Raw genomic sequence first — 15,965 nt, forward strand, 5'->3', positions numbered from 1 at the left:
TTTCCATCTTTTTATATCTCTATAGAAATAAAACTGGAGCATGAAAATCAGCTTGAGAGCCTCAGGCACAAACAGACTTTAAGTACCTGGCCAGCAAAGTACACTGCCTAAAAGATAGTCCTCTCTGATAATACCAGAGAATAATGAGAGGAAGAAGGGGACCAAAGTTTGGAGAGAGAGCAGGGGACTTCCCCTCACCCATTCTCTTCATTTAAGAGGCTTTTAGGAGAAGACAGTTCCTGAAACCATTTGGGTTATTTCAAGAGACCCTTCTTACAGCTGCTCGCTGCATATTACAAAGCACAAGCAGGACACATGTCTGTTCTACACAGGAGCCCTCTGAGATATTACTATTCCATTTTACAGCTAAGGAGACTGACAGAGCAATCCCTTGAAAGGGATAAAAGGGAGAAGGAACTTTATCTTTGATGAGAGGATAAGGCACAAAGGCACAGCTTCCCTTTTGTGCAGGGAGGTTTGACCTTAGTGTCAGAATTCAGGCTAATAAAACTTACTAACAACCCATGTGATGGCTACAATCTATGGCTCACATTTGTGATGTAATAGTCTCAGTTTAATAGGATATAAAATTATGAAAAACATAGGGATTCTGCCCCATTTCAAAGTGAATTTTCAATGGGAATGAAGTGTTCTTCCAGAGACATGATTTTAAAAGAAAATTAATTGTCATAGGGTTCTAATAATTGACATTCTCTCCACTTGACATTTGCTGCTAAGAATCTATGAAAACAAGTTTTCTCAAAAGAGTGTTTTGTGCTTACTAACTCCACAAAGGGATTTTTGTTCAGATCCCAGAAACCCACAGGGGTGACTTATTTTAAAAAAATCTACTGAGATTTAATTTGCACAATATGGAAGTCAACATTTTTTAGTATATTTACAAAGTTGTACACCCATCACTACTATCTAATTTTAGATCATTTTCATCACCTCAAAAGAAACTCCATTCCCATTAATAGTCACTCCTCATTCTTCCTTCCCCCTGAACCTCTGGCAACCACTAATCTACTTCTTATCTCTGTGGATTTGCCTATTCCGGACATTTCACATAAATAGAACTGTATAATATGTGGCCTATTGTGTCTGACTTCTTTCATTTAGCTTGTTGTTTTCAAGGTCCATCCATGTTGTAGCATCTTACTGCTTTTTATGCTGGAATAGTAATTCACTATATGGATATGCCACATTTGTTTATTCATTTATATGCTGATAGACGGTGGTTTCCACTTTTGGGCTATTGTGAATGATGCTGATATGAACATTCACGTGAAAGTTTTTGTGTGGACATATGTTTTCAGTTCTTTTGGTTTCAGGAGTGGAATTGCTAGGTCATATGGGACTTTACGTTTAAATTCTGTGGAACTGCCAAACTGTTTTCCAAAGTGTCCATACCATTTTACATTACCACCAGCAATGGGGGTGGTGGCAGGGTCGGAGGGGGACAATTTTTCCACGTCCTAATCAGCTCTTCTCATTATCTGTCTCTTTTATTTAAGCAGTCCTAGTGTGTGGGTATCTCATTGTAGTTTTGGTTTGCATTTCTCTAATGACTAAAGATGTTGAGCATCTTTTCATGTGCTTATTAGCCATTTTGTGTATCTCCTTTGTAGAAATGACTATTCAAATCCTTTGCCTATTTTTTAATTAGATTTTTTTTTGTCTTTTTATTGTTCAGTTGTGAGAGTTTGGATACAAGTTCTTTGTCGGATATATGATATGCAAATATTTTCTCCCATTCTGTAAGTTGTCTTTTCATTGATGGTGTCTTTTGAAGCACAAGAGATTTTAATTTTGATGAAGTCCAGTTTATCTATTTTTTCTTCTGTTGCTTGTGCTTTTGAAATTATGTCAAGAAACTGTTGCCTAACCCAAGGTCACAAAGATTTACTCCTGTTTTCTTCTAAGACTTTCATAGTTTTAGCTCTTAAATTTAGTCCTGTGATCCATTTTGAGTTAATTTTTGTATGTAGTGAGAAGTAGAGATTCAACTACATTTTTTTGCATATGAATGTTTAGTTGTGCCAACACCATTGATTCAAAGACTATTCTTTCCCTATTGAATTGCATCACCACCATTTTTAAAAATCAGTTGACCATACATGTAAGGGTTTATTTCTGACCTCTCAATTCTATTTTACTTATCTATGTGTCTATCCTTATATAGTACCACATTTTCTTAATTACTATCGTTTTGTACTAGACTTTGAAATCAGAAAGTATGAATCCTCTAAATTTTCTTTCGTATCTTGATTGTTTCTGCCATGCTGGGTCCCTTGCCTATCCATATGGATTTGAGGATCAGTTTGTTGGTTTCTGCAAAAAAGACAGCTGGGGTTTTGTTAGGGATTGCCTTGAATCTATAGATTAATTTGGGGAATATTGCCATCTTAATAATATTAAGCCTTTCAGTCCATGGGATGTCTTTCCATTTATTTGTGTGTTTAATTTCTTTCCGTAGTGTTATATATTTTTCAATATACAAGTCTTGCACTTCTTTTGTTAAGTTTATTCCTAAGTATTATATTGTTTTGGTGCTATTGTAAATATAAATGTTTTCTTAATTTCATTTTTTATTTGTTCATTGCTAGTGTATAGAAACACAATTGATTTTTAAATTGATTTTGTATCTTACAACCTTGCTGAACATTTATTAGTTCTAATAGTGTTTTTGTGAATTCCTTAGGATTTTCTGTATATAAGATCATGTCATTTCAACTAGAGATAGTTCTACTTCCTTTCCAACCTGGATTTTTTAAAATTTCTTCTTCTTACCTAATTGCCTCAGGAAATGGATTTCATATAAGTGGAAACTTTTTTTTTCTTTCAATATATTTAAGATTTAATACTTAGTAGTGTGGCCCCACTACTGCATTCTAACACAGACATGATGAGCTCAGTCAGGCCTAGAAGGATGCTACTGATATGACTCATAAGAAATATGCCTGATGCAAGAAGAAAATTTTGAGAATTATCCAGGAACTTGAAGTCCATCCAATATTAATATGAATGTGGGTATGAAATTACCTTTGCTGGCTAGCATTGTAATTCATGTATGAAGACTTATATGGGAGTTTCTACCACCTAAGATGGGTTTCTAAAATAAAAGATCTCTAGGTGATGGTATACAGCTATTCCGGTTCTACTTCTGGATAAATAAGAGCATCTCTTCTTCTGGAGAGAGCCTATGAGGTCAGGTATTTTCCCAGGTGCTAGAGATCCACTGACCAAGTTAGATGAGGCCTCTCTCTTCAGGGTCTATCTGTATCTGTTGGAAGATACAGACAAAAAACAAACAAGTACATAAAATAATTATAAACAATGATAAAGACTTGGGAAGGAAAAAACAAGGTGATGTAATAGAGTGGCAGAGTTCAGCAGAATTGTGGGTACTTTAGATATCTGACTGAATAGGTGACATCTGAGCTGAGGTGTAAAGTTTAAGATGAAGGCAGCCATGCAAAGAACCAGGGAATAATGTTTTAGGCCTCAGGATCAGTAGATACAAAGCCCCTGAGATGGGCATCTTTGAGGAACATAGGAGGCCCATGTAGCTGGGACATATATGGGCATGGGGAATGTAGAAGAGGGGGAGATCAGAGAAGTAAACAGGCCCAGATTATGGAAGGTCAGGAAGGACATGGTGAGGAGGGGGCCTTTATTCCAAATGAAACAGTAAGTCTTTGAAAATTTTAAAGCAAAGCGATGACCTTTCCATTCCAAAAGTCTCCTCTGGCTGTGTCCAGAATTGATACAACGGGCTAGGCATAGAAGCAGGGAAGGCAGTTGAAACATTACTCTGATAATTCAGAGTGGAGATAAAGAGAAGTAGCAGGTTACTGGAATGATTGCGAGGTAGGACTGACAGGATATAAGAGGAAAGAGGCAGAATTAAGAATGACACTTAGATTTGGGAATTTAGCAGCCTGGCAGATGGTCATGTCATTTACTGGGTCGTGGAAGACTGGGCATATCTGAACCATCAACTTAGGCATCAAGGTATTGTAATCAGGAATTTTAAGTGGATATCCCTCTGAAAATCTGTGCTCTAGCAAAGTGCAAGTATGAAGTGACTTTATGACAAAGAAAATTAAAGGCTCTTAGAAAAGGAGGTACAGGAAAATTTTCTTCCTAACCTCCTGAAATGAAAGAGTACTAGTATTTCTTAAGGAACACTTAATGAAATTGATTTGCTAACTGCTTGATAAACTTCTTTCTTGCAATGTTTTATTCATACTTTAATAGAGTTCTCCATTATTAAGTTCAAATATTTTTAATTAAGAAAGAAGTACGGCCCTCTGGGTAATATTGCAACCGTATAGATAGCTGGTAATTAAACTTTTCCGCATGCATAACTGCATTCAAACAATTTTGAATGAATCATTTTAAACCTGCAGTGTCATTATGTGCATCTTTAAACAAACAAACAAGACATATATAACAGTCTTTGTGGTTCCAGAAAAAGTTGGAGCTTCTTGAAGAACTGTTATTTTCATAAGAATGGCTAAATTTGCTACCAATTACAAATTCAGATAGTCTCTTTAGGAAAAAAAGACATGACTTTTTATAGGGAAAATAATTATAAAGTGAATCATATATAACTTATGAGTTTAATTTTCACATTTCCATTTTTAAAAATCAAAACTGAATTATGAAAAGACACTTTTAAAGATATTTTAGACCATGATATAATGTAAGAAAATTTTTCCTTTGATTATCAAGCCATTTCCTTTGGGTAATTAAAAAAAAAAAGATTATTTTCCTTGCCTCCTTGATGAACTTGAACCCAGCATTGGAGTAGTAAACATCTATCATCATGTGTATTTTTTTAAGTTATAAAAGGTTACTATTCAATACAATTTATGCTCAACAAACATAGAGGAAAATGAATTTGTAAATTATTTTAGAGTTTTAAAGGTATTATTCCATTACACAAATTTCTGCGTTTTCTAGGGTATATAATACTCTTTGTTCAAAGGGAAGCCATCTGTCTCTCTTTGAATTTGCCACTCAAGTGTGCCTTTTCATCTGTCTTTCCAACAATACCCCATTGTTTGAAGAATTCATAAAAGTCTTTCTGACCCTGACTTGCTTCAGCTACAATGGAATATTGCAAAACACCTGCTAGGAGTCAGATTGCCCCATGTACTATACAGGTGTCCATCACCCTGGCCCAACTGAGCAGGTTCACTTCAGGGGACTGTCCCTCATTTGGCAGCTTCCACCACAGGTGCCCACTGGCCTCATTCTGCCCTGAGCCTTCTCCTTTGCCACCATCAGGGCCTTCCCCAAACAGAGTTCTATGTCATGTCTATCCACATTTTCATTCTTCAAAACTGTCAAGAGCAGTGGACACCATGGTTCAGAGCAGCAGCTCAAATCAGACAGACCTGGATTTGAGGCCTGGCTTTGCTTCTTTTTATTTATGTGACCTTGGACATATTTCTTAATCTCTTTGAGGCTCAGTTACATCATATGTAAACATGGAGAAAGTAATGCTTATTCTTTAAGGTTGTTGTGAGTATTAAATTAGATAGTACTTGTAGAACACTTAGCACATAATCCAACAGAATATTTTCTTGTACCTATTTCTGAGTAGTTAAAAATGTAAACCAGTATGCCTGGTATTCTAAAGCAAACGTTTCAAATTCAGTCAAATTCTAGAAACTAATTATTGAGATTGTTCAAAAAATAATAACTATCTGTAGTTCCTGTCTTCTGTTTATAGTTGAATCAATAAGAGTGAACTAATGGGTCACTTCTGCCAGGTAACGTGTTGAAATTTTTTCAAGGATACACTGAAAAGAGAAAAGTATTTAGAAGCAAGATGTGGTGGTGTCACTGCAATCATTCCCCAGAGACTATGCTCTTTATGCCTGCCATGTTCCCAGAGCTAAATTGTAGATGTGTAGCTTCATGACTGATGGAGTGAATGAACTTGGGCAGGACTAGTAGCATTTTTATAAACCACAGTGTTAACTGTGAGAAGAAAGTTTCATTTATTAAATTGGACATTCCTGCCAGTTAATCGTCTTTGGAAAAGGGTCTGATATTTGATCTTTTGTTGAAACTGTACTCTTTCCTTGTCTGTGACAAAACAAGGTCATTATCTCAGTCTTATCTGTCAGTGGACTACTGGGAATATTGCTGAAGCTATAGAATTTGGTGATTAAATAATATTTGTGTCACCAGTAAAAGTATTTGAATTAGTCATAGAAATTTTCCAGGTAGGACTTGCTCCTAGCCTTCTGCTTTCTTTTTGAATATTTTTCAGTCGAAACTCCTGCTGCTGCTACAGTGTGGTTTGTTTCTTTCACTTTCTTTGCATGTAGTGTCTAATTTAATTATTCACCAAGGCAAGATGGTCTCAAGTTGATGTATGTTAAAGTAATTTAAAGTGGAATTATGGTTTAAAATTCAGGTGATGATGTGGAATTGCAAAAGTTATTAGGACATTTTGATACTTCCTTTTCTGAGTAGCTAGTTGCTATGCAAATAAATATGCCAGTTACTCTGACGAAGAGGAGCAATTTCAAATTCTGAGAAGTTTCAGAAATTGTTGTGACAATGAGTGTGTATATGTCCATGAATGACTGAAAAATTGTGCTGAACACTGGAATTTGACACATTGTAAAATGATTTTAAATCAATAAAAAATGTTAAAAAAAAAAAAGAAAGAAATTGTCGTTAGAAAGACTTGACAAAAATTAAGAGACTACCAGAAGTATGAATCAAAGAAAATACATTATTTAATCAATATACTATAACATTTCACTGTAAGTTCTTCAATATTCTAATGCTAAGGTAAGCATCCTACTAGTCAAATGTTTATGGAAGAAATCCATCTTTGATATCTTGGTTTGCCTAATTTTAAAGAGGAGCATGTCAGACTTGCCATTTTCCTACTTTATGTAAGAGGCACTAGGCTGACAATATTTTCTAAGCACATTGAGATCAAGGTCTTTGATTAAGAACCTTGTTTGTGATTTTAAGGATTTGGGGTACTTGCCACATGCCAGGCCCTCTACAAGGTACCCTGCACTATCTCCAGTCTCCATCTTCACCCCTCATGAAAGGCCTTAACTTATTTGACAGACAAGGAAAGACAGAGGCTCAGCTTTTTCACATCTAATAAGTGACAAGGTGGAGTATCAAACCTGGGGGTTTTGGCCAGAAAAGCCTGTGCACCTTCCACCACATTGGACCATCACCCTCAGTTAAAGACCACTGAAAAAAATCTGTGATCATGTGGCAACTTAAATTCTATTGCCACTTGAAGCTTTGCAGTATTTTAATGTGCAGAAGCACGCACACATGTTGGTATAGCAGCCGTTAATGTATTACAACCAGTGTGACATTCTAAAACAGTTAAAACTTAAAGTTATCATCTTCCCACTCTAGAAACATCAGTTGGCTTACCTCTGCTGTTTTCATCTCTGTAGGCAATTTCAGTAATTGTTTTCCTCCTGGTTCTTTAAATAGTATTTTAAACTGCCATTAATTGAATGACTACTATGCTTGTCCTGTGTACAAGGCTGCAATCACCTTGGAGACGGCATATTCTTGAGTATGGTATTAAAACATGTTCAAGTTGGTTTTACTAGACTCCTTCTAGTCTGTAGTTTATTGTTAAACTCAGAAAGTACCCTAATCTCAGAAGATAGATGCTGGAAAAATTATAAATTGTTTATCAACTCATTTTAAGGTTAATAAGAAGAGTTCAGCTATATTAGTCAGATAATTGTCTGAAAATTGGCAAACTGACTACCAGTACAAAATGTATGGAAGTGTATTTCTTTTTAGGTCATGGATTAAAAGTTCTACACAACTATAGCACATGAGTATAAAGATCTTTTTCTTTAAATCCTTCTGTGAAAAACAAAACAAAACAAAACAAAACAAGAGAGCCACATATTTACAAGATAGAAAGCCATCTCTTTGTGAGGAATTTTGCCACTATTGGATTTAATTACCCAAGAAATCTCTACCTGAGACATTTTAAGATATTAGTCTGCATGGATAATGAATTGAGTCAGGGGTTATAAAGTGTCTCCAGGTCACATGTCGAAATTTTTGTGACAGACATTTCAGATGTGACATTGGGTCTAGTTAAGCCTAGGCCCATATGAACGCTGTTGACAAAAAAAAGATCTAGTTTCTGACCAGTTGGTTCTTTTGAATAGACTGGCTCCTGATTTATGCTGCAAAAGTTGACATAGCATCCCTTAAATTTAGCAAAGTTTTTCAAGTTGTACTGTGACTTGATCTTTAAGTTCTGATTTATCTCTTTGCAGGGTAAAGACACAGGCTGAAAGCTCCTATATATTGTGAATGAGTTATGTGCTCAATATGTGTCACTTACAGTCACACATTTGTGGCTTCTGTCTTCTCGTCATTCCTACTGTTAGTGGACCTGTGTCCCCAGTGAATCAGGGCAAACTTTTGTGTGGGATAAGTAGCTCAGGAATTTGAAACAAGTCTTCAAGGAGTGCTAGTTGGAGAAGAGATACCCTAGAACACTGATTTACCATCAGCTATTAGTATTAAAAATGTCAATGTAGAAATTAAACACTGTCTGCAAATAGCAATAGGGAGGAGATTAATCTTCAGATTAAAAATGCCAATGAAAGTTTAAAATCAGTTTTGGAAAATGGACTTCTGCTTTTCTCACTGTCATATTGAAGTTCAAAAAAACTTCCCAAACTTTCAAATTACAGCTTGAAAACTCTTAATAAATACAGATTTGAAACTACCAGTCTTACTGACTCCCAGCCACATTTTAAAACTGCTTTTTCCTCCCAGTGAGACAGTCCAGAATAAGGTGCCATGATTAATGACTAATCACTTCCTAGGAAATCTTTTTGAGTATCTGACTTCTTTGCTGTTGATCACAGAGAAGTACATATATCATAAACATACCCTTTGATGAATTTTTACAAAGTAAACAAACCCATGTGACCATCATCTGAATCAAGAAAGAAAACAATGCCAGCACCCCAAAGTCCCACTGTGCTCCCTCCCTGTCACTCTCCCTTTCAGTCACTATTCCTTCACAACCTCCCCCAACCCCCAAGACTAGTTTTACCAGTGTATGTTCTCTGGTGTCTGGGTTCTCTCACTTAGCATTTGATTTGTGAGATTCAATATATCACTCATTTCAGTGCTGTATAGTGTCCTACTGTGTGACTCTCACACCATTTATTTATCTATTCTACTGTTGATGGGCATTTGGGTAGTTTCCATTGGGAGTTATTAAAATGTTGTCTTGTGGTAGAATCCTAGACTTCTACCATAATTTAGGCAGAGAAGTGGAAGCTGTGTGGTCTTATAAGGTTTAGATTAAATTCTGGGTATTTCCATCCTTGTTACTTTGGAACAGTATTACTAATTTTATTTCAAAAACTTTATTATGAGTATACAATGCTTTCTGTGAATATAAGCTCCATACTTCTACCTTGCCCATATTTTCCTGCCTGATGCTTAGAATATGCTTCCATATCACCTTTCCTATTCTTCAAGGCCCAGCTTAAAGACCGTCTCTTCCGTAAATCCTTGACTGATCCTACACGAAGTAACTTCTTTCTTTTCTGAAATGCCAGACTATTTGGTATATCTCCCTTTTCTCATGTTGCCTTTTATATTATATTCTGTTATAGCAGCTACCATCCCCTTTGTAGTAGCACCTTATGAGTCTTGGTGTAACTTAAAAGAATACAAAGAGGCAAGACTTATTTGTTAGACCTTTTATTAAGAGGTTTTTACATCATGATGTCCCCTATGCCATAGATGTCAAACACTGTCACAATGCAAACCTGATTCAGAAAGAGTCTCAGAGATCTTATAGGCTCCAGAATGAGAATAATGACCCAATTTTCTCCCAGTTCTATTACTCTCCGCTCCATATAAAATAGAAGGAGGTTCGTCATCTAATCTTAGTAACCCGTGGCCGTGCCTCATTTTGGCTCCACACCAGCATTGTAAACTCAGCCTTATGTCACAACTCAGTAGAACTGGTTCTTATCTGACACTCACAAATTCTATAGACAGATGTTTGATCAGTTAAGCTGTTCTGTCTTAAAATCTTGAGACGACAGATTAGTGAAGGACATCAAGCTAAAAGGTTATTTTAGTTTGTTGTCTTTTATCATTTTGCTGGAGTTACCAGTTTTTCCTTTTACTCATTATTAAGACTCTATGCGGTTATGAATACTATAACTCGGCATATAATACCTTATGTTATACTCATTTCTTTAGAGCTCTTAATTGCCCTACTAGATTGTAAAGCCCATGAAAGCAGGGGCCACATCATACTTGTCTTTGTAACTTCACTGTCTTAGGCTCCCAAAATTGTCTGAAAAAGGTTATTGAAAACGAACAACTTGAATGGCTTTATGAGGGAAGGACTTGCCTGAGAATCTGAGCACAGCTGAGTTATTATATAGCCTTGAGCCCATTACCTCGCTCCTAAAACAAATCTGATTGATGATGTCTCCCCTCTTTCCTACAAGGATATTTTGAGGCAAAATTGGGTTATACATAACAGTTTGAGCCTTTCAGAGATAGAATTACACAAGACACTTTGCTTCTCAGGAGGTGCATAATTTAGTTAGATCACATCTTGTGCTGAGGTCCACGTTAACGTGAAGACTTTAATGAAAGCCTTCTTTTAAAAAAATTAATAAATGATTTAGCCTTTCTGGTGATTTTGAAATGGTTTAAGAGATTGCAAATCAAGAATGTATCAAGAGACTAAGTTAATTACCTGCCTCTGCCACCAGTTGCTCTATTCATGACCCAGGAAAAAGTCACTTCTTTACCTCTGCTCATTTTTGGCTGCCCCTTCCAGGGTGTTGTCAGAATATATTTTACTATTGTATCAAATAAAATCATGGAAATATATAGAGTTCAAAGCAAACTTAGCACCACCAGTTCCTGGTACATGATAGGGTCTCAGTAAATATTTGTGAAATAAATTAAGGAACCAATCAATCCATTTCCCACCACTGCAGATTACTGCAATATTCCAGGCAGGTATTTACTTCCCCAGCCTCTGTCTCAGTATTCCCAGTGGTGGAGAGAGTTCATTCCCTCTGAAGGCCACTCATTCCATCTGTCAACAAATTGAGTTACTATCACATGCCACCTCAGACTTCCATGAGGCTTTTTTTGATTCTCCTGGGCGGTTAGTCACTGCTGAGCTACCTTCCTCAAGCCTCTTAGTCATATCACCGTTGTAGTATTGATCAGGGTCCATTATAATACCCTGAGTTATAATGCCTGCTGTGCCTCCCTTTCTAGACTGTAAGCTCCATGAGGACAGAGGTGTGTCTCATTTTCTTATACTTGCAGCTCCTAGCATAGTATAGAATGGATGAAAGACTGGATGAAAGAGGACAGAGAAAATGAGAGGAAAGAATAATAACAGGGAGCATATGTATTGCTTGACAAACTCAGAGGTCTCCCAGGAGGGATATATGCACCCCAGAAGAGGCATAACAAAAACAATCAGTTGGGCTTCAGGAAGAAAAATCGTAAACTATTTCCATTCATTTTTTTAAGCTCAACCATTTTAACTTATATGGTGTCTGTGTGTATGTTTTATACTATACATACTATTTTAATATAGTTGTACATGTGTTTATATATAAACATATATTAGAAGGTACACACTCAAACAGTTTCTGATAATGGCACAAATCATGAGTTTAGAGAACCTTAGTGTAGCTGTTTGTCAGGTACTGTGCTAAGCATTTGATATACATGATTCAAGTTAGTCCATCAAAAATCCCATGAGGTATATGATTCCATGAAGTAAGTGAGGCACAAAAAGGTTAAGTAATTTGCCCAATCACATATAGCTGGGAAATGGTGAAACTCGGGCCTGCACTCAGATCAGTGTGGCTTAACCACTGCCCCATTCTCTCTTGTTTTAATGTCCCAACACCTAGGGTTGTGCCTCAAGCTTGTGAATTAAATAAATAAATAAATGGAATGAATGAATGAACCATACTAAGTACATATTAAAGCTTTATTCTTAAGAAAAACTGAAAATAAAAATAAAATTTCCTTTTTCATTGTAAAAGGAAATGCAAGACAAATAACATAACTATGTGATATGTTAGAATGTTCAGTTCCATTTCTTGACAGAAAAACTGAAGGACAGCAAGTCACTTGTTCACTGTTGAGCCCAAAGTCAAGTGGCTTACCTTATTTTCATATCTGATTATTGAACTACTTTTTTTTAATTGAGATATAATTCATATGCCATAAAATTCAGGAGTTTTTAGTATATTCACAAGATTTTTTCTCAACCACCATAGCCTAATTTCAGAACATTTGCATCATGCCCAAAAGAAACCCGATAACCACTAGGGGTCACTCCCCATTCCCTTTGCCCACAGTCTCTGGGCAGTCACCTGTCCACCTTCTATCTCTATGTATTTGCCTTTTCTGTATATTTCATATGAATGAAATTATGCAATCTGTGACCTTTTGTCTGTGGCTTCTTTCAGTTAGCATAATGTTTTCAAAGTTCATCTATGTTGTGACATGCATCAGTACTTCATTATTCTTTATGGCTAACTAATATTCTGTTGTGTGCATAAACAAAAATCCATTCATCAGTTGATGGACATTTGACTGTTCTACTTTGGGGCTATCATGTGAATAATGCTGCTATGAACATTTGTGTATGTTTTTGTATGCACGTATCTTTTCAGTTCTCTTGGATATATACCTACAAGTGAATTGCTGGGCCACGTGGCCCATGTTTGACATTTTGAGGGACCACCAAAGTGTTTTCCAAAGTGGCTGCACCATTTTACATTCTCACCAGCAGTATATGAGGATTTCAATCTCTCCACATCCTTACCAACACTTGTTACTGTCTATCTTTTGTATCACAGCAATCCTAGTGGATGTGAATGGTATCTCATTGTCGTGTTGATTTATCTTTCTCTAATGACAGTGTTTATTGCTCCCCTATTTCTTTGGAATTTGAATTATTTCTATTTTCCTTTGTTTCAGTGTTTTTCTTTGGGATATGAATTTTGTCATCTTCTTACGGTATCTGTTTTGTCATAAGAACTCTCAAAGCCTATTAAATACTCATGAAATCTCATATTAAAGATGGCATGACTTCTCAGGGTGCCAAGCTGCTGGAGCCATGAACTGTAAGAATTTAAGTGAGTTTCCACTGGCCACTTTCCAGAAAAATCTCCACATCACATTATTAGATCACAAGCTTTCATCACCCCCAAATTATGATAATGATGATAATGCTTTATTAAAAAGCTTTTAATGTCATAGAAATGCCAAGATTTTTTTTTCAAAATTATATTTTCTTGAATTTTTACATCCCTTTGAGGCAGAAAAGAAGGCAGTAGCTTTCTCAAAGGGTCTTCCAAGAAAAATGAGTAGAGATTTGAGTATCTTAAAAATTCTGGTGTGTTACGGAAAAAAGTTTTTTGAGCACAACCAGTGTTCCCATATGTACAAAGGTATTTCAAGATTGTTTTAAGTTATATACCAGTCCTGGATGTAAATCACACTGCTCATTCATTTGTGGTACTAACATTTTTGCAATGTTGAAATTAACTTTAGCTACCAAATTTGGTTTAGGCTAGAGGGAAAGGAAAGATTTTGAAAATTCTATACACCATACCAATACATTGGAATAATATTTATATTAGCCTCTAAAGATTTGTAGTAGTAGCAGTATTGACAGATTACATATATGGTGAAGTCTATGTCAATATAAGTATTTATGGTAGCTGTGAGGTGTCCTGGTTTTCAAACCTTACATGTTCCCATCTTAAGTTCATATTTTATTTGATGATTTTTAACAGCATTGGTCATTTTCCATTTTACTGTGAGTTAAATGTATTCGATCATAACATTCATAGTGATGAAATTCATCAGTTTTCTTGTAAACTGGACTTTTTATGGAAAGTGATTTCTCTTTTTTTAAAAAATTGCTTTGAATTTTTGTTAAGTCAGTCCTCAAATACTGGCTGGACTCCAGATGTGGGAAATACAATGGAAGTAAGACAGTCATGGTGCTTGCTTTTGTAGCATTCACAGACTACCTGTGGACTCCAAAACCAACTACGTGACTGCAGTTGTGATAGGGCTAAAAATGAACACTTTAAGATTCTATGAGAGCACATGATGTGGAGGAACTGACCCAGTTTTGGGTTGTCAGAAAAAACTTCCCTGAGGAAGTAACACATAATTTAGTCCCTAAAGGGCACCAAGGAATTAGCATGTGGAACACGGACACTAAGGCAAATATGAGTTGGATGCTTCTGAGACCTGAATGAAGGATTGTGGCTGACGTGTCAGAAGGAAAAAGACGAGGTGAGGCAGGTAGGGCAGGCACCATATAAAGGCATATTCAGGATCTGGGCTTCTGTCAATGGGGAGCGACTGAAGGGGTTAAGGGTGTGAAATAGTATTTATTGTTAGCCCATAAAATTAAAAAAGGCCAAGTGACCGTTTGTTCTGTTACTCTCTTCTCTCTTGGTCAGGAATATGATTGGAGAAACTATCAGCCCAGCCAGATGAGTGAATCTGAGTTGCAAATGCTGGCAAGCCTACGGCGGCAACAGAATGAAGAGCTGGAGGACGCTGGGGCTTCCCATGGCCTGAGCGCATCCCAGGTCGACAACTGTAATGTCAGCATAAGCACCAGCAGTGATGACACAACCACCTGGAACTCTTGCCTGCCACCTGTGAGTCCGAGGCTTTGCATTTATTTTTGTTTATTGCCTTAAACAGGGAACAAGGAGCAAACTTCTTTATAACAAAACACAGCCTTGCCCTGGAAAACTAGGGCCAAATGAAAACAGCGTCTAGCACAAGCACTGGCATGTGGAAGGGGCTCAATATTTGTTAATTAAATATCAGTTAAATGAATGAACAAAAAGGAAGATATACGACATATTTCTTGGATAGAAAGGCAGACAAGAATCTTCTGGAGAAGTTACCAGATGTTTGCTGACTCCTCCCTGTGTCTAAGGGCCATGATAGATGCTGCTGATGCTTCAGTGGCTTACATTTTCCCATGTATTTATGCAGTTAAAGCACTTTTAAGTATGGCCCATTCATTCTCACTGTAGACCAGCAGAGGAGCTGGGCAGGTCAGTCTTCCTGTTTTTCAGGTGAAGAAACTAAACCCTAGGCCCAAGGTTCCATACCTGGTCAGTGGTGGAGCCCAGAGCAGAGCCCAGTGTTTTGACTCACTCCCTACTTTCCTCAAGGATCTATGGTTATTGGAAAGACAGAGCAGAAATATCCCCAGAACGGTCTTGTACAACGTAAGAAATGTCATGAGGCAGAATAATAAAATCATTGTTATAATAATGGTAATTAGAGCTACCATCTCTTTAAACACCTAGACACATTTTAAGATCTCCATAGGCCCAAAGAACATTTACTTATAAGGTTACATTCAACATCAGCTCAAACATATTAAAGTATACTTTCATCCAACAGTAAATATAAAGTTTTTACTGTATGGTTTTTGAAAGGAAATATAAAATTGTGCAACTTTGATTCTTGCTTGTGTAAAATTACATAAAGGTTGAGTTTAAGTGTAGTTGACAATGGTAAGTTGTATTTTAAGTATTTTATTAAATACTTATTAATTTTGCAGCTTTCTTTTTCTATTTTAAAGTCAGTTTTTTCCAGGTCTCCAACATTTTTGTAGATTTTAGAAATCTCAGAGGCCTTGCACTAGGCCATGTGTTTTCTAACTTACTTCTTACTGCTATCCTATGTGGTAAGCACTATTGAGTTACGATTTACAGATGAAAAATTGAGGCTCTTGAATAAAGTGATTCAGAGCTGGGTTGGCATGACTCTTAAGTCTGAGCTTTTAACCACCATGATCTGGTAACTTCTTAGTATGTGACTTTATTGTCAAATGAATGCCCCTGATACCCAGC

General features: G+C 36.5%; 1 protein-coding gene across 12 annotated transcripts in view; it reads left to right on the forward strand.

Annotated features, from left to right (window-relative positions):
• Positions 1 to 15,965, forward strand: part of CFAP20DC (CFAP20 domain containing) — a 206,763-nt gene that overhangs the window by 136,350 nt on the left and 54,448 nt on the right. For all 12 annotated transcript variants that reach the window (XR_006719465.2, XR_006719461.2, XR_006719463.2 and 9 more), the window contains one exon: positions 14,547 to 14,750. Coding sequence is in view for 5 of the 12 variants with exons in the window: in XM_045505329.2 (XP_045361285.1) it covers positions 14,547 to 14,750 (204 nt within the window). In the remaining 7 variants the exon portion in view is untranslated. The remainder of the gene's footprint in view (positions 1 to 14,546; positions 14,751 to 15,965) is intronic.

The sequence above is a fragment of the Camelus bactrianus genome, chromosome 17, assembly GCF_048773025.1.
Source record: "Camelus bactrianus isolate YW-2024 breed Bactrian camel chromosome 17, ASM4877302v1, whole genome shotgun sequence".
Taxonomy (NCBI): Eukaryota; Metazoa; Chordata; class Mammalia; order Artiodactyla; family Camelidae; genus Camelus; species Camelus bactrianus.